Here is a 26,590-nt window from a genome sequence, read left to right on the forward strand (position 1 = left end):
AAGTTTAAATAATACCTTTGGTTTGGATAGCTGTAAGTAGTACAGAAATGGAAACCAGAACGTGGTCCAGAGCAAACAGGCTCATTTGGGCTGGAGAGAAAGAAGAGGGACCAAAAAAAGTTGTGAAATGGGAACATCTGTGGAAAGGGAATGTGTTTGTGCATAAGAAAAGCACTGCTTTTAGCAGGACTTCACACAGCCAAAAAGATCTCCAGAACTAAGCAGAACTAACCTACCTAGACAGCAAGGGATGCTCAGGTTTCCATGGGAGAACTCTGAACAACGCAGCAGCCTATTTAAGAATTTTTCCAATGTGGGCTCATAGAACCTTGTGTATACTGCCCTAAGCAGCCATAATGTGGCTTACAATAGTTTATAATAGAAAACTAAGCTTATTTTCCTCCTCAGATCATTGCCATTGTTTGTTTTTTTTCCCCTTCTGTTCCCCTTCCTTCTTCCCTCCCCTTTTTGGGCTGGCTGTGGAACTGCTGTCCCCATCACAGACACAGATCTAGACATAAAACTGTGACAGCACTTCCTGTGCTACAAATGAATACACAAATTTAGGCCACTCATCTAAAAGAGACTATTTCACATTCTTCCACAATTCTTTCTAAGGAGGCAGACTTACATCAGGAACACATCTTTTCAAATTACACCAGTTACATTTCCATGCACCTCTCTGAGTAACGCTTGTATATGTTACAGTAATACAGACTCAGATGAAGAGGGCAGTCATCCACAGGATAAACTGCAGAGCCTCATGATAATTGTGTACAGTATCAATTTCTGACTCTCTTACCTGTCCCTTGCTAGCAACGTATTTCTGCCAGGAATATAGTCAACATTTTGCATTCTGGCTTAGCTTCAAAACAGCTGCTGTTAAAAATATATCCAATAAGCTGCTATAAAAATGCCTCTGTCTCTTCCTAGGGCTCAGAAAGGACAATTTTCCATTCAGGAGAAGAAACAATTCCACCATGCATTAAGTAGCAAGTTCAAAGTCAATCTTGACAGTCAATGGGGTCAGAAATGTGAGTGAGAAAGAAGAATGAGACCAGGGAGCCTCACGCTCATCTTGATATTCAGGGGAAGGCATAAAATACTCAGTGTAGGAGTCATGACATTTTTATATTGAGAACAGCTATTTTAGATGAGTTGAAGGGTTGTCATGGTTCCCTTGACCTCTCTTTAGCTGGATGTTGAGAGAACAAAGAAAACATACAGATCACACTGATTCAATGGAAGACCTTCTGTTAATTTTTACGGCATCTGAGCACTGAATCATTAAGTTATGTGGCTTTACAGACGGTTATAAAAATAGATCTAATAACACCATCAATCTCTCAACAGCATATTTTAAACAATTTGAGATTCTTTACAATAAATAAAAGGCACAATGGTGCAGTCTGACAGAAAAGATTTTGTATAATATATATGAAATAATTGATATAGCCCACTAAATTCAGAGTACAGTCGCTCCACACCCAGAAACTTTATACTGAATCACACAGCTGTGCAACCTTTTCCCATTATGTATGATACCGTATCATATCATTAAAGCAAGAGAAACTCTTCCTCTTTTCAAAGCTGTTGCAAATCTAACACTTCCTTCACCAACTGCACCACCATCTTTTTCCCCTCATTTTTCACTGTGAAGTCCTGAAATCTCCAGGTGTAACAAAGCACCTCTTGAAAGCATTGCAAATGTGATCTACTTTTCTTCCCCATAGTAAATTAAAATCAGTTTGAGAGCATACTATTGAAATTCCTCTTTCTGGCATGCAACCAAGGAAGTCCTCTATGTAAAAAAATAATTTAAAACAAAAATTTATAAATAAATAAATAAATATATATGCTAAAGGAAAAAGTTTTATCTATGCAAATGTACATTCCAGCATCCTTATAAAGTAGGTATTTATCAGAAGCAGAACCAGCTCTTTCAGATGCTCATTATCTTGACAGACAAGATTATACGCAAATTTTTTGAATAAAAAGTTTGTTCAAAGCACCTTTAATGTCCAGTTTTCCTAATAACAGTATATTATCCTCCTCTCCCCAAGGTTATCTGCAATAAGCTCATCAAAAAACAGATCAGAACTCTTAGTCTACAATGATACCTGCTAGGCCATCACTACCCACCCAACTGGCCATCAGTCAGACACAGGTAATCGCTGCCGGCTTGTAAGGCAGCATAAGCAAACAACTCCTCAAGCCATGCAAGAGCTTCACCTGGCATCACTTATCACTAATTTGTGTCCCTTGTTATCACTGCCTCCTCCTTTCACACAGTGCATTTGCCAAATCTTTTTCCCACATTGAGTGGAAATGCATCCCTCTGTACACATCAACTGCCCTGGCACCTGGGAACAGAAACAAATGATATACAGAAGAGTGACAAGAATTAAGAATCAACTATATGTAACTAAAGCACCATTACAGAAATGGAAATGAACTACTACTTTCAGAATCAGGGACTTCAGCGTGTTGTTTCAGGTCTGGGTAGCCTAAAGTCTAATGAAACAGATATACAAAAACCAAACATCTTAAGTAGATGATGGAATAAGTCTTCATCTCAGTGAGCCGGCCCAATGAACCGTAATAGTGAATAAGGTCTTGTTAAAATTCTAGCTTTTCTATCCAGCAGTAGCATATGACCCCCCAAAAAAAAGCCAATAAAACAATTCTGTGGCAGTTTGGGTCCTATGGAACTGAGTTGTGAACAACTCATTAAAGTAGTACCCTAAAAAAGGACCCAAAGAACTTGCAAAATATGCAAGAAAGAAACAACAGCTTGGATGTTTAAAGACAAAGCAAACAGAGCACACAACTGCATCTCTGCACAACAGAGTTGAAAAGTCACCAAGTTTGAGCTCGCAGGTTTAGAGTATCTGGCAAGGGGCTAAACAGTACAGTAAACTCAAAGAAAGTAAACCTTGGCCAAATTTATATCTGAGTGTAGTCAAAACTGATTTCTTCTTTTTACCAGCATTCAAAAGGGTGATTCCCTCAGAGCTGGATGTACTGGTGAAATACAGTAAAACAATGAAAAGCACTGAAGTAGCTCAATGAACCAAGAATCACTTCAATCTTCTTTAACAATGACTCTGCTGTACGATTTCATTTTCTATTTCAATTGAGGGAGGGGGGAAGAAAAAAAAGTGAGAAACTACTATAAAATAGGGGCTTAACTGTGAACATACTCTAAGGAGCGTGCCAAGATGATCTTGTTTAAGGAGTAGGCAATAATTTTTCAACTGTTTTTGCAGCTTCATTTCTCTGTCAGTCAACCTCCATGCAGGAATGACATCCAGTTTATTAATACCATCTACCGGTACACTGATCTGTTTGCTTTACAGAATTTCATTCTAACCTAATCCTTTTAATCTTGAAACGAGTATGTATCAACATCATAAACAGCAATGAAAGCACAAAACTTTGGACTGGTAAAACTAATTGGATTTGTAAAACTTACTGCATCAACAAATAGCAGCAAAAACCCTCACAGCACCACATCCCTTACATATTTACAGTTCAAGCTCAAGGTAATTTTTGCCTGAGATGGAATATACACAGGTTCACATTAGGGATGCATACAGGAGGCATATATGTAATCATCACCGTATTACTCAAGGCAAAAAAAAAAAGTTAAGTAAAATAATTCTTTATCCAATTTGGAGGTCCTTCATTAGTTTCTCCAAACAAAGCACAGATTTGTTTTTTCCAGAGCTCAGAAGTTTTCTCAATCTTTAAGTTCTCTGTGGAGGAAATGGTATTTTATTACTGTGCTAGGTGCTCTATTAAAAAAAAACAATAATAATGACAAATTATAGTGACAAATACCACCTCTGACCTTTGCGTCTCTACTTGTATGTCTTTCCCGGCACCACAGCAGTAAGAATATCTTTACCTTAAACTTTGCTATGCTTTTCACCAGGAAATAAGTTGCTCAGAAAAAGGAAAGTTCGCTGAAAGAAATTTCTTATCCTTCTTCCTCCCCACCCCTTTTCCTGGCTTCCTCAGCACAACATTGTTTCACTCCCCTTCATTTCTCTTTCCTGAAGTTTGTTTTCCCCCCTTCTTGTGCACCAGGCCTCAGGTCCAGCACAACTATCCAGCCTGGCTCTCCCGAAGGACTGCAGCATCCCCGGCCCAAAGAGACCTCATGGTACTGGCTGTGGGCATATACTGAGCAGCTGTGGGAGTCAGTCATGGCCACTGTGCCCCATGACAGAAGGTGCTGTGTACCCAGTGACACAGCCCACCGGTGCAGAGGGCAAGAAAGTTGTGGGATCTGGAAAGCCAGGCTGCCTGCACTCAAGTGTTCTCTGAAACTGCTATTCTTCTGATCTTTCCTGCTGGAAATTCAGCAGCTAGGAGTCTGGAAGATGCATCCAGATCTTCTGCATGCTTGGAGATTAACCTCTCCTTCACTCCTACTGCTTCCTGACAGGCAGTGTTTTACCAGAAAAGGAAATAACCATAATTGAATATGGCAGAAATCCATTTTTCCCCAAGTAATCTTAACAGCAGAAGAAACAGTTTCCTGCAACCTGTGCCAGCCCTGCCCATGCTGCCAGAGGAGATGGCCCAGCCCCACTGCCTTTGCAGCAGCCTCCCAAAAGCAACCTCAATATGCCCACCTCAGGCCCCTGCCAGCTGGCCCCTGGCCTCCAGACAGGGCTGCAAAGAGGTAGTGGTGAAGTGCAGCAAGGGAAAGAGAACCCTAACAAACCCCCAAAAGCCTGGGAAGTTGCACAGAGGGGAACTGAACACAAGGACGAACCCATGCCAACTACATGTACTCTGCTCCTCACCACGGTCACAAGCGCAGTATCAAGGAACTACAAGAGCCTGGCAAATAACATATTCCTGCAGACTTGGAGTTTTCTTCAACTTGTGGCTATTTTTTTTTATTTGTGTGTGTGGCAAGAATGAGGACACAAGGCATATTGTTCTTGGAGATATTTTGGTTTTGAAAGAAAGGGCTTATCCCAATTTGTGTGTAAAGCAGGCATAATGACAGTCATGTTATTTATGAGGAGTAGTGGCAATAACAAGTTTGCTTAAATAGCCAGCCCGCATTTACACAGGCAGCCAGAAGCAGAAACCAGACAGCAATGTGGTTAACTTCCCCACTGCTCTCATTTATTTGTTGCGTGGGCTGTTCTTAGCACACCTTCCTGCTTTTAGCTTAATAAAATAATACCCACAAACACAGTAAAAACAGAAAAACTGACTCTGCAACAGAAAAACTGAAGCACTTCAGTGAAGCACCAGGTTCTGACTCCAACACAGCATTACCAATGCTTATTCTTAACTGTTGCAGGTAGCACAGAGCTGAACTAAACATAAAGCTGCTCATGCAACACTTCATGTTGCTTGGCTAAGGATTTTATCGTTTTAACTGAGCATCATGAAGTCTCTTTAGAGAGTGCTTTATTTAGGAGCAGTAATGCACAGCTATCAGGGGGATTCAGTTCATTTAATTAAGTTGAACACAATTACACTCCAGTGGGTCTTAAAAATGCAAGAATCTATTTAAATATTATTTAGATGCATATCTTTTAACTACCACAGACTGCACAGGGCTTCCTGTTTATATCAATTAGGGACATCAACCTAGCAGTAAGAATTCTCTCTCTTGTCAGCGTATAATCCTTTCTGCTCTGGAATCTGGTATTTTATTTGCACATTTTCCTTCAGCTGTGCACAGAGATGTGCATTTTGCATTCCTATGTGCCCATATTGCTTCATCACTGCCAATTGCTTCCTAATTAGGCTAAAGAGGGCTCTTACTCAAATAAAAGAGAAATATTTCTACCTACCTACAATTCCTACAGAGTCCAGGCTTGAAAAACTGTGTGGTTGCCACATCTCCCAGGTGTTTCAAATACACGTTTCTTTGAAGAAGCAACATGTAATTTACTACTTTCAGGAGCACCCCAGCAAGGAGTAAGCTATGTGCTTGCTTCAAGAAAGTGCTTAATCCCATGGAGCTGCCTACCCAGTAATGCATCCCTCTGATAATACTTATGCTTTTGCTGGTCACTGAATGCATTGCACAAGTGTTGCACATCATATTTCATGCTTCAGATGGGGGTGCATCTCTGTGAAAATCCCCACGTGGTGAAGGAGAACCTAAAAAGCAGAAGCTGGCAGAATCCCACTGTCAATAAAGCATGTGAGAAATCACGAGTCTCTACCATACCCAATAGTTTGTTGTGACCAACTCAAGTCCCTGAACCACAAGTCAAAAGGCTGCAAGACACTTGGACTTGGAGAGTAAACTAAGTTGGCACTTGAACAACAACACAGCAACCCGAACATCAAAAGGAAAGCGCCCCGCAAACTAACCATTTGTCAGGAAAGGTGTCATGCAGAAGAAAAACATCTCACCTAACTGTGAAAGAGATTGTAAGATGAGAAGAAAGCTTCCGATGGATGAGTTTCCTCAGATTCTGCTTCTGAGATGAAAGCACAGCCTGTAGTCACAGGGAACACCAAGCCACAAACCCAGCAAGTGTGGCAGGACAAGCTACGTACCTGGGCCAATCTCAAGAGCCACAAGAACAGCAGGGAGCCCTCAGAGCAAAATGAAGGCATTACACATTGCACTACTTTTCAAAGCATGCATCATTATCAGCCCCAAACCAAAAGATAGATAGTAAACCTCATGCATGAAGAGCCAGGGCTTGAAGGGAAGTCTCACAAAGAGAACGGCGAATCACACCTGTTGAGATCTCTCTTCCAAGATTTAGAGGTATGAATGCACATCAGGGCTGGTTGGGAATGAGTTACATGTTAACAGGCAATGAGGGCATTGGCTGTATCAGCAGTCAACAACCCTCTCAGCCTCAGCCTGTTCTGGCTAGCCAGCCAGCCCTCTGCTACAACTTATCCACTTGAAGCATCTGCAGGTAATACCTACCTTGGCATTACCTCGCATGACTCACATGCTCATTAACAGCTTATCCCATTTTACATCTGCCTGCAAGCAAAACCAAAACAAGGTGCAACCAACTAGGCACCAGGGCTTTGCCTTCTGATATCCCACCGCCCTGTCATTTCACAGTCAGGCCTGAATCTCTACCACTGACACCCGTTGCCCCACCATCAGGCCTGGGCCTCTTCAGGGGACCCTGCACAGTGACCTTTTCCTTCCTAAGTCTCAGCACACGCTCTTCTCATTTCCTCTCATGGAAGTTGTAACTCTTCCTTCCACACCAGTTTCCCAAATCTCTCTTCATTGGTTACCAGCTACTCTTCCCAACTGGGATCCTCTCTCCACTTTTCTAGCCACACAAAGACAGTTCTGGATACAGAATCACTGCACATTTGCTGTGTGCCATCACCCATTTGCTCAGTATACTAAATGCATTTTCCTGAGTGAGGTGGAAGTCCGGAACAGAGAGCCATTGCTTTTCTTTCTTTCTTAACTGCTCAAAATAGGAGCCCTACACAGCAACAGCTCTACCCAAGAGAGGGAGGAGGCCCAAAGATGTAATATATTCCTCCTCACCTTTTCTGTGGCAGTTTGCACCATAAACACCTATCTGCAAGCACCGTGCTGTAGTTGTAATTAGGTTTGGCAGATGAAAAATAAAAAGAAAAAAAAGAATTTGTAGAATCTTTTGTGTTCGAAGTACATTTGAGGTGAGGAGAATTAAAAACCACAATTAGCTTGGCAAAGACTACCTGAGGAAAGCAGCAGTCTGCTAGAGAGGAAAATCAGCATTCAGAACTCACACCTCTTTCTTTTGTCTCAACTTTGGTGATTACAAACTTGACCTCTGAACCGAACAAACCCAATGAGACTCATCAGGGTTGAGTCTGCAACAAAGATCTGCAGAAGCATCCCTCACCATTCTCTTCTCTGCATGAACACACACCATATGTGGAATGAAGTAATTCTTCATCACTGCGCCAATATTTTGATTAAGTCCTTGACCTTATGTTCTCGGTAGACTTCCGGAGTTTAGATAGATATCATGCAAAGCTCGGGCTTTACAAATGTTACCCATCTGCACATATATACATACTCACTTCCAGACACAAAACCTAAACAATGCACTGTGGGATGTGTGCTGAGCAAGAAACAATGTACCTCGCAGAGGTGACATACCCCAATTTCCCTTCAATTTGCTAAACAACAGACCACGCCACCACAGGGGAGTGGGATGACAGAGGATTAGACTGCATTTCATGCTTCACTGCAAGACATTCAGGTAGCAGTAATTAAAGAGGAGAGCAGAATTTTTAAGGACTGACAACCATTTTGCACTGCCTACAGCTGAGCAAACTCCACTGATGAAACAAGAAATAAACAGATCTCTTTACAAACCTCTTCAAAGACTGAACAGAGTAAAACATCAGGGAACAAAATATATTGAAAAATAAGCATCTTCCAACTTTTATTTACACCCTGCACAGAAAGCAGTGTAGGAACGTTACAAGCTGAAACACTGAGAGAAATCAGGATAACTAAGAAGAGATACCGGGAACTGCCATTTTCCTCTACAACAAAAACACGACCTCAGAGAAACTTTAGAGAAGCATGGTATGTAAAAACAAACAAAAACGTCCAAAGAATTTGCCACGTCTGGAGATTTCCAATGTGCCCTGCCAGCAGGAAAACTTCCTCTACTCAGTCCTTTTTCTCCAATGAAATGAAAACAGATGTAAGGATACACGTCCAGAGGGGGAAGCCACCTGCTTTTGAGCTGAACCAGTGCTGCTGCCTCATTTGTAACAACACGGACCCACCTAGCAGTACTAACACATCCCAGGTACTGCTTACAACCTTGGAAAATGGACTGCAGTCTCCAGCTCATGTATGTTAAGTGTGGAAATCCGCTGTCCCTGATTCTTATATAAAACAGGACATAATCCCCACAAAACACTCTGAAGCACAGAGTTCTTGAAGTGTAAACGTGGTCATCTTGAAGTTGGAAACCTGAAGACAGAAGTTACAACCAACACGCAGTGTGCAGCATCTCCACCCTTTTCCTGTTATATGGTGGTTATTTATGAATTCTGAGATGGGAATACGACAGAAAACCGGAATGGAAGCCAGAGCCTGCAAGCTGTGATGCTTATTACATATGGACATAATTACTCTTATGTTTAAAACATTTTTTTTTTTCCTTATTTTTGTCCTCACAAAGTACACATTTTGACTTAAATGGAAAAAAAAAGGCGGTCAGTTTCCAGTTACTGTGCTAAGCTAGCCAGCCACTGAAAACTCACAAGAATAATCAACTATTTGGTATCACTGAAGATTCAGTTTACGTCTACATGGTGACACTGGTGGTGGTAAAAAGGAAAGTGATGAGCTTCAGTTAGAAATAGAACGTAAGTACATTCAATTTGTTTTCCAACCCTAGAATTGTATAAAAAACCCTTTGGTCTGAAAGGATTTTGTTGTTTTTTTTTTTTACACAAGTCAGAATGCACAGGAAGCTCCTGCTGTGAGACCGCAAGTACAAAATCCCGAAGTGATGGATGCAGTTCAGAACTGGTTCGGATACAGTTAAGACAGGTAGAATGCAATGCCTGAGATCTCTGCAACTCTGTAAAGCCCACAAATTCTACAGCAGCACTATACCATTATTGAAGACATATATTATGAGTACTAAGATATTATTGTTGCAAGCAGAACACCTTAAAACCCTACAACTCATTTTCCTGAAGTGCAGTGGGATGCAATCAGCCCCAATGTGTGTTTTCACTGAAGCTCCAGCTGCATATACACAGACACTTCACAAACATGCACCCCACCAGCAGGGAAGTGCAATGCACCCTCATGGTCAGTACTCTCCAATCCATGTTCCCCCCAGTACAAGAGAAGATAGCCAGCTCTGCACAGCAGGGTCAGACTGGTGCCAGCACTGGGAGAACCATAGAGCTCAACATGACAGAACTTGTAAAGAAATGGCAAAAGGTGTTTCTCCCCTTTCTTGTTTAAAACCCTTGGTCCATGTTTGGTTGCAGTGTAAGTAAAGTCTCGTGCCCTAAGCTCGTGACATCTTTATGTAAGCAGTGCAGAAATTAGACCCTTTATCCATTGTGCCACTTCATCTTTTGTTGCACACCCACAGCACCTCCAGGAGCAAATGAGATGAGAACATTCAGCACCAGAATGCTGCTCAGGTGCTCTTCATTCAGCACTGCAGCAGGCAAGCTGATATTCTCATTAACACTGTTTGACTCCTGCCATGTCCATTACAAAGCTTTCAACGTATCGCCTTTATTATTGTATTAAATTGTTACCTAATCTGCTTTATACGTGCCCTCCCACACATCGGGAATAGGCCAAAGGCAGAGAACACTGCCACATAAAATTTTAACACATAGTAACCAGAGCAAAATGCAGTTTATCGTCATGAATACAATAACAGCAATGAAACTGAAAAAGACGTATTTATATTCCTGATAATTACACTCATAAGCTTCTATGCGTGTGTGCACCCATGCACATAAGAACGACTTGTTTTTCATTTTAATTTTTTTCATCCGCAGGCCTGATCACGTAGACTGACCTCAACAGCATGTTTATGTTTGTCGTACAGGGCCACAGGGGGTAAAATCAGCACAATCCAATGGGTCTGTAACACAGCAGACCTGAAACAGTACTCCAATAAGACCATACTCTGAGCAACACGGACCTCAGGAGCTTGTCCTCCCATTTACCATACAACATTTAGCAAAGAAGCCTGAAAATATGATTTAGAAATCATTGTTGTGTTATATTCTTAAGCTTGTTCATCTAATTTTCCACTTAAACCTTGCTTAAAACTGTTATCCTGGTAGGTTACACAACCCTCGCTCTCAATTTCAAACTCTTCACAGGCAATATGCCTCTGGAGCTAGCTCAAAAAGACTTACCTGGTGTCATAAGAAATTGAACTGTTAGGGATTCCATTATACACATCTTAGTCCAAACAGAAATAGCCTGTTACAAAGCACACAGGCACACAAGGAAGGCTTGTTGTTGCTTTAAGCACGGAAAGACATTCCACTCAGCTCCAGGAGATGAATACAGGGCCAAGGTGCACACTCCTGGCTCACATTCCTGCTACTGGACAGCAGCAATGCTGCTCTTCTTGCTTTAAGAGCTGCTGTTTTCCATAACTTAAGTTTGTGTTGAGAACTCCTGGATTTGAATGTGTTTTAGTAAATTATTTTGCTATTATTTGTCCTGCCAATGAGACTGACAAGCCTCTTGAAGACAGAATGACTGAAAGCTCTAAATGCCTTTTTATCTCATCACATGTGGGTAGATACTTCTTAAATGGAGAATGTACTTTTAGAGCAGAAAGCTAATAGTTTAGAGATTTGCACGTATTATGCCCCATTCCTTCTCTATGCCCATTTCTTCACAAATACGTGGAACCCAAATTCCTGCAAAGCAACCCTGCCATTTGCACAGACACAGCCTCTGCTTCCTCCCACAGCCAATAAAAGACACAAAGCTGCAGGTTTGTTAGTCATGGGCCAGGTCACGCAATGGCAAAGCAGAAAGTTATCAGCAGCTCTTCATGTCAGAACAGGTATTGTTATCAATTATTTTTCAGGGTGATTAGAAATATTTCTTATTCATCTTGTATTGCTTAACCTACCAAAGCCCAAGCACAAAGTGTACTCACCAGCCATTAATACCCCAATAATAGGCAAAGTGGAAATGAACAAAGCTTGTGGCACTGCTGGAAGAAAATGCTGTAAGAGGACCGAGCCTAAAGCTGAGTTGCCACATGATTGAGGGAGACTCCAAGAAGGCACAGTGCTCCTGCATCCTCTTCTACATTGCACAGCATCTGGAGGGAAGGTGGCCCTGAAGGAACTGGCCCAGAATCAAAGCTAGAGCTCTAGCTTTTGTCCTGGAGCTTTAATTGGAGATTGGAAGGATAGAAATGCTTCTCTCCTCTGATCTGACCTACATTGCCATCCCTCTGCTCCTGCCTCATGCCCCATCCAGCTGCGCTCACTGCCATCACCAGTGCGTTAACCACCTGCACAGCAGGTGTGCCAGCAGGAGTAATTTACATCCAGTTCTGGATGGCACCACACTAAGTGAGATTAATCACTATCCAATTCTACAGAAGGTTATTTGCTCTGAGATGCACTCAAAATGAAATGCTTTCACCTGACTGTAGGAAACTGTAATTAAGGCGCATAAAATAACACACTGCATTTTGTGCAGTGCGATTCCATTATTGGGTGATCTGCGCATGCAACACTTTTCCATTTCTCACATCAATTTTTACATTTTCTTTCATTTTCTAGACGATGCCATTTGTTCATATCCACAATAGGAAGGCAGAATCATGAATGCCAGTCTTGCAAGCCTTCTTGTAACAGAGTAAGCTTGGTTGATTAATTTCCAAAATGTATAAAATATGAGGAAAAAGTATTACAAAACACTAATAACGGAGCTGGTATTCACAGCAAACAGCAACACAGTAGAAAAGGGAATGTATCTCAAGATTGCAATTTACCTTAAAATACACTCTAGTAAATAGCAGCTCTCAGCAGACAAAGAAGAGTAATAAAAACCTTCCATACTTCATCTTCTGTATTTCAAAGGCCATGCAAACTCTGGGTTTACCTTCAGAAAGAACAAAGTGGGCACCAGAACCAAAAACTCTTATCACTCCTAACTGCACGGAATCTTGTGGAGACCTTGCTGCCTGATGGAGACATCTGTGTTATATGACCTGACATGTGAGAAAAAGCCTGGACCAAAGGTTATCTCTCTCTTCATAAAGGGATTAGTGTAGCCAGGCGTAACATCTTGTGGAGACCAGAAGGGAAGGAGACGCAACAGGTTACGTTTGAAAAATAAAATTAAACATCTAAACTGAAAGCCACTCTCCATTCTGAACCCCTTATCTGAATGCAAAATATAGCCCGCTTCATGGCTTTGTAAAACAGGAAAAATGAGAGGTGCCGGTTTGGAGAGCAGAAGTTATCCTGATAGGTTTATCCTAACTCTTGCAACCGGGATACAATTTTAAATACACTTCAAAAGAACAAAAGTCCTTCGAGCTGGAATGTCCCCAAACACTTCTGGAGCCAGCTCACAGTCCCATGGCCGCTTTGCAGACACCAGAAGAGTTGAGTACATTCTGTTTCCAAACACATGCCCTACCACAGCCAGGACCCAGCTGCCTACATTGCTGCCCTCATGTTTTGATATGACAGCACAGAGCACCTATACACGACCCCAGTGTGAACTCTGGACATCAGAGAAGTGGAGGCACTCGTATGAGATGCTGAAAGGGCACAAAGGGACAACATTCCTGCTGCAAGTCCTGGGAGAAACTGACACAAACTTCCCCTGCACCTTTTGTTGCTGCTATCATCTGGGCATCTCTTCCCCATCTCCAGAGTTCCAGGTTCCCTGGCTTCCTATCAAATTCCTCTCCCCAAAGTATGCTAGCCAGTATGTAATTACAAGTTATCACAGCAGTATTATCAGCTGGCATCTTTCTCTCTTTTGGTTTGTTTCTTTATTACTTTGATAAGAAATTCAAATAGTCACTGAAACACGGAGAGCAAGCTAGATTGTGTATGTAAATATTACCGCTCCCAGAAGAATCTCAGGGGGAGCTTTATGGTCCTCAAGGCAGATACGCTCTTCTCTCCTCAGCTAACTGCAGTCAGTAGGAATGCACTGGTTTTTCTGTGGCACAGTTTCTCTTGTTTTTTATAACAGATTCAGTAGTTGGAAATTGGAAACCAAGTACCACTTTCAAATGAAGAGCTAGGTAACTTTATAATTCTACTGCTTCTCTTGCAAATTCCTTAATATCTTCTGCACCTTGGCCACTGAAGACAAAATCTTCTCACACAAATAGAAGTCTTCTTCAGTGAAATCCCTGTTCTGTCAAAACCAATCAGCATTTTGCCAGTGATTTCATTAGTGTCAGCATTTCATCCAAATACCTGCCCCAGCTGCGGAAGGAAGAGGGAAGAACATTGTACGAGCATAGAAGGCACAGCTGGGTCTTCCCTGTACTAAGGTCAACAGACCGGGTTTTGACAGCACATCATTAAAACGTCATGATTCTCATTTCATAGTGCAACTTGCTTTCAGATCCACACACAAACCTTCAGGCTTTAGCAATGAAGAGTTTGAAGACATCAAATAAAAATCTGATTTTATGAACCATACATCTCAAATAAAAAACCACCAACACACCCTTTTTATGGTGTTGAATCCCAGGGATGCAGAGAATTTCTACATTATTGCTCATGATCCACCTACTACAATCTCAAAACCCTACCGTACTTCAACCACTCATCACTGCTTTGAGATGCTGCAAATTGGCACAAACATTCCAATGCCAGCTTGCTACAGACTAAGTAAAATCATTCAAGTAAAATTATGTTACCTAGTGAGCTCCACTAACAGTACAAATAGCTTTGAGGTGCTTACACTGCAGCTGTGACTATGGAATATTTCATTAGAATAAGCGCAAAAGTAAAAAGTTACACTGAGTTCAGCACAGCCCCAGTACAGCGGCAAGTACACTCAAAATTTGTCAAGTATGGAGAGATCTATGTGACTTCAAAGTCCATAAAATATGCTGCTCACCACTTGAAAAGTATTTTCTTCCCCTCCGGACCTGGGGATCTGTCATCACAGGTTCCTGCTTGCGAAGTCCTACTTTAAGTTAACTAACTCAAATGTACACAAACTATGAGATATCAGCCTGAGCAAGGGGTTCAGTCTGTATTTAGAACACACCAGCAGCGCTGGCCTATGTGGCCTCACCTCTTATATCTGGAGCAGACCCTAATGTGGCCTTTAACCTGGGTGGGTACCCAGCTCCTGCGGACTTGAGAAGACCTGAAGGAGAAGGTCTTCTGACCCTTTCCCCTCCCTTCCAGGAGGAAGACAGAACCAGGCATTAATCGCTCTTACACAGAACAGCTTGTCCTTTGCCACAAGGACAGCAAAGCAGCAGCCCTGAGCCATCTCCTGACCTCAGAGCCTCCAGCCTGCACTGGGCTTCATGCTGCCTGAGGTGCCTTTCACCTGCATCATCCATCCTGTGACCGCTATCTAAAAAGGTCATTTGTTTGACCAACAAACTTTTGACATCCGCCTTTCCTAGTCTCATTCCAGCTTTCCCCTCTTGCAGCTCCCGTGAGACCTTGTGACTTCCTGCACGCCTTGGTTATCTTCCAAGCTGTTGCAGGGCCAACCCTGCACTGTATCACAATGCCAACTTCTTGGTTCACAGTGAATCACTCCAGTATCCATCTCCATGCTCCCTAAACGTTTTGGATTATGAAGCATATTAAGACCATCCCAGGAATTCAAGACCTATCCTCTCACTTAACGGACACACAGGAGTGGCTCTGCAGGCCGCTGTCACGGCCTTATGGACCACAGCCAACAGTTCCCAAATGCTCACTTGAAAAATACTCACCTAGTTTACCTCTTGCCTTTTGCAGCTAAGGTTTGAAAGGAATATATTGCTAAGTACCAAAAAGATGAGCAGTGAAGGAAGCATGGGAGCTACCTCTCCTTGCCTTCAGAAAGACAACGCTAAACAAGTTTATGTATAGTTCACAGGAAGATGTACATTGCAGCAGCAAAAAAAGATAGAAACACTTTAAAAGCCTGAAATACAAAGCTGATAACTTGCACTGAGGAGAGCTTCTATTTTCCCTCAGATTAGGTAATTATTTGAAACCCAGTGTAAGGGTAGCTTTTGTTATTTGTGACTGCGTTGTAATACAAAGCACCAAGGTACGAAAAGCTTACAGCAGTGATGCCTGCAGCCCATATAAACAAGAAACATTATAATCACAGGATGATTCCTTCCTGTAAAAAAGCAAACTAAGGCAAACGACTCTCACTTAGTTTTATGAGAAGAAAGATTAACAAACAAGCAGCTCTGTTTTCTCAAGGCGGAGAATAAGTTGTACAGCCAGAAGAAACCTATTCCAATTATTAGTTGTGTGAGAATCAGATCTTTTCTGCATCGTGCCCCTGTGTGCTACTCTGTTGCTTGGCCTCCTCCAGCACTCCTTTCCAGGCATCCAATAACCCTTTGCTTTTACTAAATGCAGTACTGAAACCTGCCAGAAAACGAGAGAAAGAGACTGTTCATAAAGTACCAACTGTCCGCTCCCTGCGAACTGGCAGAACTGACTCTGCTTGCATGCTTAGATTAAAATCATTAACAGTGAAACAGTGTACGCAGCCGGGCACTGTTAAACTGAACGCTGCGTGACTGAAGCACTCCTGTGGGGGAAGGCAGAAGGGCAGCCTCGGTTTTGTTTGTTGATCGGTTGCTTTTGATGAAAAATCTCATTTAGGATATTAACAACAAACTCTACAGAGGTGGAAAAAAGAAGATTGAAAAAAAAGCAGCATACAATGTTAACTTCTTAACTCTTTGTTAAATTCAGCGCCACTCCGGCGATGTTTACCACCGATTACATTCCAGAGCAGTTTTCCATACGAGATTTCTCTTCGCACCCTTTAACACCCACTAGTTGGTCGTTTAAAGCAGAAAGCGAGGCACACCGGGACGGCCCGTTTGCTCTCAAAGCAGCTCCGGATCTCTGGAAGGCCGCCAGCAGCAGCACCTACACAACGTCAGCGCTTGTTTTCGGCCCCGCACCTAACTCGGGCACCACACTCGTTCCCGGCACGTAGCAGCGGCCGCTCGCACTCCCCGGGAGCCCCGCGGCCGCAGCCTCACAGGGCACAATGGCCCCATTGATCGGGCCGTCCCTCTAGGCGCCCGCTGCGAGCACGGCGCCCGCCGGCTCGGGGGAGCGCTGCTCCGGGCACGGCTTCCCCCGGAGCGCGACGCGAGCGGCCCGCGGAGCCGCGCGACTTTCCGACCGCGCGGAGCAGAGCGGTAGCGAGGCACGGGCCGGGCGCGGCAGGTGCCGCGGGGAACCGCACTCACCAGAATGCCCATCACATCGGCCCACAGCTGCGCGAACGCCTCCGAGGGGCCGCTCTCCGCCGGGCCGCCCGGGCCCCGCTCCCCCTCCATCCCGGTCCCGCCGCCGATCAGCGCCGGCTGCCCGCCGCCGGGCCGCCCCGCCCCGCCATGCCACCGCCCCGCTGCCTGCCGGCCCTCAAACTTTCCGCCCGGCACCAGGCGGCCGGCGCTGCCTCGGCGGCGGCCAGGCTCCTCCTCCCGCCCGCCCCCGGGCTCGCCCGCCGCGCATGGCCGCCGAGGGGTCCCGCGGCCGGGGGTGCTGCGGGAGGGCTGTCCCGGGCACACGTGCGGCCGCTGTCTGTGGGGCACTGCACGGGCTCCGTGCTCCCGGGCAGAGGAAGCCCGTCAGCGGTTGTGCGCGAGGCACGGCGCTCCTTAGGGAAGGGCTGTAGGAGCGATGCCTCCATGCACACCTCCTGTTTCGCGCTACTTCCCCTCCCCCGTATTGTAATGAAATTAAATAGTCATTAATTACAGGCAGCTCCCAATTCTTAGCCAACAGTCTCCTGCCCGTGCAGGCACACGGGCGCGTTTGGGACGGCACATTCAATCGGAGCTCCGCGATGCTCCCGAGCTGGGGCCCGGGGCTGAACCCGCAGGCATACGGTGCAGCTCCGGACCTGCCACGGCCCCGTGCCCAGCGAGGGCGGCTCTCTGCCCGAGCCAGCTCTCAGCTCTTGGAAATTGTTGGCTGCTGTTGAAAAGCTGCCCGTTCGGACTGGTATTTACTGGAAGCACCTGTCTGCGCAAGGGAAAAAAAAGCTGCGATATCAGTGGGTGTGCAGCTGTCACGCACTGGCCAAGCATTCAGAGCACTCCCGTTTCAGGGTGGCCGGCAGCATCCCTAGTGTCCCTCCAGCTGTGCTCACCCTCCAGCCCAGGAGAGCTGGAGCAACAAATGACACCATCTGCTAACGGGACCGAAATAGTTCTGCAGAAAGCAAGAAGGCAGTGAGGTGCCTATGTGCTCCCCGCTTTCTCTCTACCTTTCTTCTCTTGCTCCTTTCCTGCCCCCAAAGCTACCGCTGCCTGTTTTGCTGGGTGGAGCAGCCTGCAAGTGCCAGAGGAAAAAACTCACTGAAATCACAGAATGACTTGGGTTGGAAAGGACATAAAAGATTGTTGAGTTCCAACCCCCCGACATAGGCAGGGCTGCCAACCACCAGATCAGGCTGCCTTGGGACCCATCCAGCCTGACTTTGAATGCTTCCAGGGATGGGGCATCCACAGCTTCTCTAGGCAGCCTGTGCCAGTACCTCACCACACCGTGAATGAAGAATTTCTTCCTAACATCTAACATCTTTTAGTTTATAACCATTCCCCCTTGTCCTATCATTATTAGACTGTGTAAAAAGTCAGCCTCTCTTCTGCTCATAAGCTCCCTTCAAGTACAGGAAGGCCTCAATGAGGTGCCCCTGGAATCTTCTCTAGTCGGATTAATCTCAGCTCCTTCAGCCTTAGTTCATAGGAGAGGTGCTTCTTTGGACCTGCTCCATGTCCTTCCTGTGCTGGGGGCCCCGAGCCCGGACGCAGTACTCCAGATGGGGCCTTGCAAGAACTGAGCAGAGGAGGACAATCACCTCCCTCTTCCTGCTGGCCACTCCTCTGTTGATGCAACCCAGGCTATAGTTATCCTTCCAGGCTGCAAGCTCACAGTGCTGGCTCATGTCCAGCTTTTTGTCCATCAAGGCCCTTATGTCCTTCTCTGAAGGGCTGCTCTCAAGGAGATCTTCTCCCATACCTCCTCTCCCAGCAGCTGCTGTGCAAAGCAAGGACTTAGACCAAGCACTGTGTTACAACCACTATTGCTGGAGTTGGGAATGGTGCGTGTAGAGAAAAACTAAAAGAGAACCATGCCAAGGAAACCTTTGACAGCATTCACATTAGGGTATGCATGTAGGACATAGTGTAATTTGTCATATTACCTACTAGCAATAAGAAATAACAAAAGCCCCCAAGTAGAAATAAAATCCCTGCTAATTGACCTTTCAATTGTGTGTGCCTATAAGCCTGTGAAGTATGAGGATAAGGCGTGCCAGCAAAGCCTCTCTGCACTTTGAGATGACTAGCATAACACCAAACTGGTTTAATCAGGTGGGGTAATTTACATAGTGACCATCTCAGATCCACGCTGAACCACATGCAGCAGTAATGCCAACCTGCCTGTAAAATATCTGATCAAGGCACCCTGTTCATCTCAATATTTAAATGACCCGGGCACCTCTTGTGCACACTGTTCCTCATACACTGTCTTTCTTATATTTTGGAGGCACGTTTTAAAAAAGCAAGCTGCAGCACAACATCTAACAAACCTCATCGTGGTGACTCATAGCAGTGATTAAGATCAAATAGGTACAGTGGGCAGCGTTCCCAATGCCCGGCGCCTCCCTGCCAACAGAGGTCATTGCTCTCATGCAGAGATGACTCAACAAGTTGCAGTTGCCAGCCCTGAGCACTGTGCTTCTGAGCCTTGTAGTGCAGGTACAGGAACCGGGTATGAGCCACAGTGATCCCAGAGCTGCTTCCTGAGCCATGAGGTCACACCTTTTTGTGGAGGCAGCAACTGTCACCAGCACAAGGTGATGCACGGCTGTGGCAGTCTTCCCTTAGCTGTTTGACTTCAACATATCTGAAAGTCAGAGCCTTTGATTTTAAAAAGGGAGATGAAGAAAGAAGAGCTCTTGCCAAATCGCTCACCTCCAAGAGCAGCTGCTTTAAGAAAGAAGTTCTCTTGAGCCAATAGCAACAAATCCATGGCAGGTTATGATAGCTACCATCCCCCATGGCCTTGCAATTACAGCATCTACTGCAATTCATCTTCAGACATTCATAAGGTGGTATTTTCCCCAAGATTCAATAAGTGCTTCCCTGCTCTCCTTCCTTCAAATCACCCACCCATTTTAGATTTCATAAAGTTCCTCTGTTTCAATGATGCCAGTGTCCTGCAGTGATAAATCTGAGCGGCACTTTATGAATCAGCTGCTCCAAAAGCATGAGATTTCTCAAACAAACAGGGATCCAGATACTTTAAGGGTTTTGAAGCCCTGTTCTAACAGCAGCCCAGGGAGCAGGATTTAGTTTGTTTGCAGCTACCACAAATTTATTTCAGCTTAGTAAGTTAGAATACAGTTTTCATTTCCATTTTTAGCTGTAGTTGCCCAGACAGTAATACAAGCGCCCAGAAAACACCACGTTCAAGAAGCTTGTTGTACTGCATCTACTGACACTACTGGGCAGAAATAAATCCAGTCAGTTGTCTGAGATTCTGTGATATTTGATCCTGCTATCTGTCATGCAATCAGCTGTATGTGGGTGTGCAGGTAATGAGAGTTCCCTGCATCTGCACACCAGACAGGATTAACCAATGCAGAAAACAGCCTGCTATATCCAAGCCAGAAGGACCTGCTGCTAGAGGACTAGGCAGAGCAGGACCCCTGCTCCAAGGTAAGGCAGTCCTACAAGAACTTGTCCTCCTTTCTTTTATTTCAGGCTTAGGGAAATAGCCTTCACCTGGCTGTGCTGTCTTCGTCAACCCTTCTTCATGAGTGCAAGCCTCCAATGCAAACCTCCATGTCCCTCAGAGGAAGAATCAGCACCTTCTTGTCCCACAGCAGCATGCACCACCTCACCACAGTGTCACAAAGCATGACACAGTGGTTTCAGCAAAGCAAAATATCTATCAAAACAAACCAGAAAATATGACACATCATCCGAAGCAAATAATCGTGACTGCTGGCAGTCACGTAAAAGACTTTTAATCCAGGAAATCTACACCACAAACAACTTTGCTATCAATTATAAACTACGTGGAAGAGGCCAAGAGGGACCAAGCTGCCCTGGGAAGTGGGTTGTGCCTTATAGTGCAGTGGTCACTGGGCTTTGTGGGTGCCTGGAGATGGCCTGGGGGCAGTGACTTCCTGCTCAGAAGCCTGGCAATTAGCTCTGTGTGCACAAACAAAACCCAGACTTCTCAGCACCGGCACCCTGCCTAGTATATCAGGTCTAAATGGGAACATCAAAGCTTCAGAGAAGTAAACAAACAGTCTTCTGCAAGGAGCATAGGGGCAGGGAAAAGGGAGAAATTAAAATTCCAGCTAGTCCCTACAGGTGACCCACAAAGGCCATGGAACTGCCTTAACACAAGCTAATTACGATGCAACTTGCTATTAGTAACGATTGTATCTTCTTCCAGCCCTCTCCCTATTCACCCCTGGTGGAGTTTGTCAAATTGAAACATGCAGAGTTTCACATCACAGCCTTTAATTTTAATTTGAACTGCAGCCCTTACCAGCTGCACACTCCATCCCATAAATGCATAGGAAACACACTTTTACAGTTTTTTGTTTGTTTGTTTGTTTTTTAATCTTATTGTCCCCCATCATCTCCGTCAGCTGCAGGGGCAGCAGCCACTCTCCAGCAGAAAGCAAGCATGCTGGTGTCCCTTCCAGAAGGGCTCTGCTCTAGGGCAGGATGGGTCCTGCACATCCAGCCATCACCAAACAAGCCATTACCCCACCTCAGGCACCCTTGGTACATACAGATATAAACTGTAAGAGTTGGGTTTACCATGTGCATTTCCACATCTTACTGCTGCTAATTCCTATGTTCCTGAAGTGGTTAAGTTTCAGCATCCTCTACCAGTCAGGAAATGGTGGAAAAAATATCCAATTTAAAACACAGTGCTTTAATACAGAAAGTATTTAGATCAGCTACTCTTTGCTGTGCAGTCAGAAACCACCATTTCACTTCAGAGCTGAGTGACCAGCTCCCCACATATTGGCCCCTGACAACTTGGAGCATCGTGCCATGCAGATAGAGCAGCAGGCTGATATAACCAACACAAACCAGATGGACTTCAGGCTGTCTACTGCTATAAGTAGAAAGCAGTTATGAACAATGAATTACTTCATTCAGGTCAAAGTCTGAGCTCTCCTTGTCACACTTCCCCCTCCCTCCCCCGTTCCCCTGGACACCTGTGCCCTACTAGGTTAAAAAATAAGAAGAAAGAGATGCACACCCAGGGAAATCATTCCAGCAGTCTTAATACCTGACACCACACGCTGTAGATACATGAATACAGCTCAGCATGGCAGGCTTCTAAAACAGTAGGTGTGACTCTGACAATTCATAAGGAAAAGAAATCTAAGCCTAGCACACAGCGAGCACTAGAGCCCTTCTGGAAAGGGACCTCCTGAGTCACAGGGAAACGGAAGGGCTCACATCCTCTATTCCTGCACACAGAGGTGCTCCACAAAGGCCTCACATCCTGCCTGACTGCCTTCCGCTGCACGGGGCACAGTGTTACTGTGAGACATGGTGCTCACCCCAGGGACACCACGGCCACGCTCCTGCCTCAAGCACAGCTTGTCACTCCAAAGCAACCCACAGATCAGTGCTCCATTCACCTCCCTCTATGCCGGGTGCTGTCTGGACAATTCCCAAAATATATGAGGACTCTCGCATTTCATTTCAATTACTTCTGCCTTCTCAACCCAAACCCAGCATTCCTCCTTTTTGAGCAGCATGGCAAAGACACCTTTGATAATTTGGACATTATTTCCTGTCACCATTTATACAGCATTCATTTTCTACCAGTATTTTTGCAGCACTTTTTTTTACAAAAAGCCCTAATTAACTTTTCAGACAGCAGCTCAGCATCCTTTGGGATGTCTGGGGGCTGTCTCTAAACTGTAGTTCACAGGATCTTACCCAACTTCTTGCGGTGTTTTGTAAGCATCTGCTACAAAAGATGCATACAAATCTCTTTTTTGTTGTTGTTGTTGTTCTGTAGGAGTCTTACAAAATCCACACAGACAAAACTACTTAGCGCTGCGTCCTTTGGCTGCTCTTATCTCAAATTACTTCAGAATTAGAGAAATGAAAGACAAGGAGAAAAAGCAAGCCTCAGAACTGGGAATAAGGCCTAGGCTCTCCTTTTTCCAAACATGGTGTCCTTCGACTTCTTTGTTGAAGCTCTTAGCAATCTGCTAATGAAAAGAAGCTTGATGATCTCATCCCAAAGCACATGATAAAACCAAGAATAAGGTACAAGCTAGCGGTGTGGGCTAGCTGTGCATTTCAGAGATGCTTGGTGCTAACACAAGTAGCATGCCAGGGCAGCTGTAGCAAGGTGAGGAGCATACAGACGCCAGCCTGCTGTGGGACTGTCTCCTTGGGACCAGCTCAGATTGCTGAGGTGAGAATGGATACACCTCGGAGAGGCTTAGTGCCTCTCCCTTTCAAAGGGAAGATAGCTTTCCTCAGAGTAAGAAGTTTTTCAGGAAGTGTTCTTCCTGAACCCGCTATCATCTGCTAAAAAGGGACTTAATTATGAAATGCAAATACGGATCTTAAGGAAAACAAAAATATGTATCTGCTTCTTAACAAGGAAGAGATAAAAATTTACAGAGCTGCCCTTGGCAAAATGTTGCACCGAAGCCCACATGATGCAAATGTGCCAATAGCAGAAACTTGCAATGAAAGAAAAAAGATTGTTTATTTTCTCTTCCAGAACAGAACACTTCCACCAAAAAGTCCTCCAGCACGCACCTCCCTCACACTTCACTGAGCACCCATGCTCCTATTTACCAGCCAAACACTGTCCCAAACCTAACAAACCACAAACGATTTACTTAATTGCTTCTTTGAGGGCTAACCCAGCACACTCCTCTGAAGAAGCAGCACACCCCACCAAAAGCCGGACTCACACTCCCACAGGGACTCAGCACTGAGCTCAGACTTTGCACTTTTTAAGCCTACCTGCCAGATCACACAGGTATATCATTAGTGAAGGAGTAGGTGAAGTTACTGAACACAGAAACAACAAAAAAGACAATACAAAAAAAAAATCTGTGTGATGATCTCAGCTAGCCACAGGTAAAAACAGGCTGGTAGCCAGTACAGTTCTTTGATACTCGCTCACAGATAGTGTCAGCATAGGGTCGATTCCCCCTACCAAACATGCTTGCTTCAACCTCTTCTTTCAAGGTCTGCTAGAACAGCTCCATCGTAGAGCTTCTCTCACTGCCATCCCTAAAAATAGATCTCATACACATTATCAGCCTCTAACAAATGCAAAGCACACAGTCTTTTCTCACTTTCTAAACAGCTCTCCCATCTTTCCTTTTAAACGCTTTCCTGCTGGAGCTCCTGCATACAGGATCTGAGCAAAACATGGGTGTTCTCCTATCTCAGAATTGTACCCTTAGGTTCATTGGTCTGTGCACCACCCAGGGAGCCCAGACACCTAAATTAAGAGATAATGTATGGGCAAGCAAACAGCAGCTGACTAGCGAGCAGCAGGCAACCAGCCGTATTACCAATTGCAGTTTCTGTTGTAGTAACAAGTATTCAAAAGTTTGCAGATGTCACTATCCTGAAAATTATGCTTTCGTTTAAATGTAATGGAATTTTTAAATACTTTTGGAGTGCTTTAGCTTCAGTTGTCTGAGTCTTCAGGGTGCGCTTAGTCACTGTTTAATACTTCTATTGGAAACTATAAGCTGGAATTCACATTTCAATTATTAAAAAAAAAAATACAGCAACAAATTGAGGGTTTCACATCACCTGGCTCCAGGTGGTAGGATGTTAAATAAAACACCAGGCTGATGAGGAAGTCAGGAGCATTCACAAGACTGTGACAATGCAGTCAAGATGATAAGTATTTGTTTCAGCTGTGGCTGGAAGCACAGGCAGGGGCCTGATCCCCAGAGCCCGTGCTCTTCTGACACAGCCTTTCTCTTCACTGCCTTGTGAGCTGAGCTGTGCAGTCATTCAGGCCCCTCTCTCCCAGATCAGTTTGAAATTGACACGGAAAAAAAACCCTAAAACCTGCCCTGTGCTCACTAACAAGAATTAGTAAGGAAGTGGAGAATCATATCTGACCTGGATGTTTTGTCTTCCCTCTACTGTAAATGACACACCGAATATTTCACTTCATAAACTTTCATGAAATTTCATGAATAAAGAAAGGAAAGAGAGATCTCCCACACACAGACACACCTGAAGTTCTTTGCATTTTACCTCTATATACACACGTAAAGGGCACAGGACACTCATTCCTTCTGTAGGACACCAAGGCAGAGTAGTGGAGGGGGAGTAATTGCAGAGAGCAGCTGCTTCCAGTTAGGGTAGCCCAGCTGGAAGGCAGAGGTGCCTGTCAAACTAATTAAAGCTAGGAGAAGCTGTCCATCTGAAACTGCAGCTTTTAAGCACTGGCCAACCCACTTCCAAAGTGTAATTAAGGAAAAAGAAAAAAAAAAAGAAGGAAAAAAAAGTAAGTAAGCAAGAGAGACAAGTGAAAACAGGCTATGGCATTGCTGAAAACATACCTCCGAGCTATTCGCTCGATAAATATTTTGGGAAGTTTGTGAACAGAAGGATTATTGTTTCTGTGGTGGTGCGAGTGGGAGGAATTTACCCTCCTCAACTCAAGCAACTGCATGGATGATGATACAACAGCCCTCGAGGGCAATGAGCTAGTTACATTGGCTCCGTGCTGATGAAGTTTTACAAGGAAGTCATTTTATTTAAGTACATCTGGAGTAGGCTGGTATCACTAGTTCTCAAAAATATATATCTATATTTATATATATATATAAATCTTCATTTGCAAAGGTTTAATAATGAGGCAGTTCTGTTTGAAGATGGCCAAAGACACTCCTGCAGTTCAGTGTGTATCCCATGGGCAATACATTCCTAGCAAAAATTAATTGTAATTTGAATATTTAGAACTTATTGATGCACTTAATCCCAAAATTGCATCACATGTTCCTCTTGACTTCTGCTGGAAGATGTAATTTATGAAAACAGATTTAAACTAACAGCCATCCCTTGGCTAGATGAAAGTTAAAGGGACTGGAGAGGATGCAATGATTATCTGTAAGCGTGAGGGGTGTGTAAACACCAAGGGGAAGATTAGACTGCCGAAGAAATCTCAGGAGGGTGTAACTTGGGGCAATGAGATAAAAGTATGTGTTTTTAGGCCGTGAAACACTGGCTCCTAAAACGATGATGTTATTTGTGTATACAAAGAAGCTCTGGTCATTTTAGAAATCATCCCTACTTGTCACTGAGGAGAAAAATATGTAAAAGTAGACTAAAAGGAATGAAAGAAATTCACTGTTTTTGTGAAGGGAATATGAGAAATAGCACCAGTAACACTCTGGCTTTGGGGCAATTCAGGCGAGCTTCTGCAGTCACTGTGTATTACCTGCCATCCCCACCACTCAGAAGGTAGCAGCAAGGGTAGCGAGCCCAAGAGGCTCTGGGCTAGATACAATCCATGACTTAATTTCATGTGGCTTGCAGCTACATACATGAATTTGGATGATTTTAATGAATAATGTGAAGGTTCCTGCTAACCGAGCAATTGCCTAATAAGACTGGAAAGCCTATGCAGCCCTTAAGTTTATCATATTTCCTGAAAATTTCTCAGCTAACCTTGATTACATATGTGACATTTAGGGTATACATAAGAATGTGATAAGATACCAGCAAAGTATTGGGCCTCATGTAGATGATTTTCATTACTCACCAGCTTTTAATTTCTATAATTTGAAATTGAAAAGTCCAGCAGATAAAAATGTTTCTTATATGCTTATCATATTTGATTT

At 44.2% G+C, this 26,590-nt stretch overlaps 1 protein-coding gene across 8 annotated transcripts in view; it reads right to left on the reverse strand.

Moving 5' to 3' along the window:
* The window catches only part of LOC140249527 (SAM and SH3 domain-containing protein 1-like), a 503,646-nt gene that overhangs the window by 104,949 nt on the left and 372,107 nt on the right, over window positions 1-26,590 (reverse strand). The window contains exon 1 of one of the 8 annotated variants that reach the window (XM_072331316.1): window positions 16,938-17,118. The exons of the other annotated variants lie outside the window; for them this stretch is intronic. Within the exon in view, the coding sequence (XP_072187417.1) occupies window positions 16,938-17,027 (90 nt within the window). The 5' untranslated portion in view covers window positions 17,028-17,118. Of the gene's footprint in view, window positions 1-16,937; window positions 17,119-26,590 lie in introns of those variants that run through there. 8 annotated transcript variants of the gene reach the window in all.

Source organism: Excalfactoria chinensis, chromosome 3 (assembly GCF_039878825.1).
Source record: "Excalfactoria chinensis isolate bCotChi1 chromosome 3, bCotChi1.hap2, whole genome shotgun sequence".
Lineage (NCBI taxonomy): Eukaryota > Metazoa > Chordata > Aves > Galliformes > Phasianidae > Excalfactoria > Excalfactoria chinensis.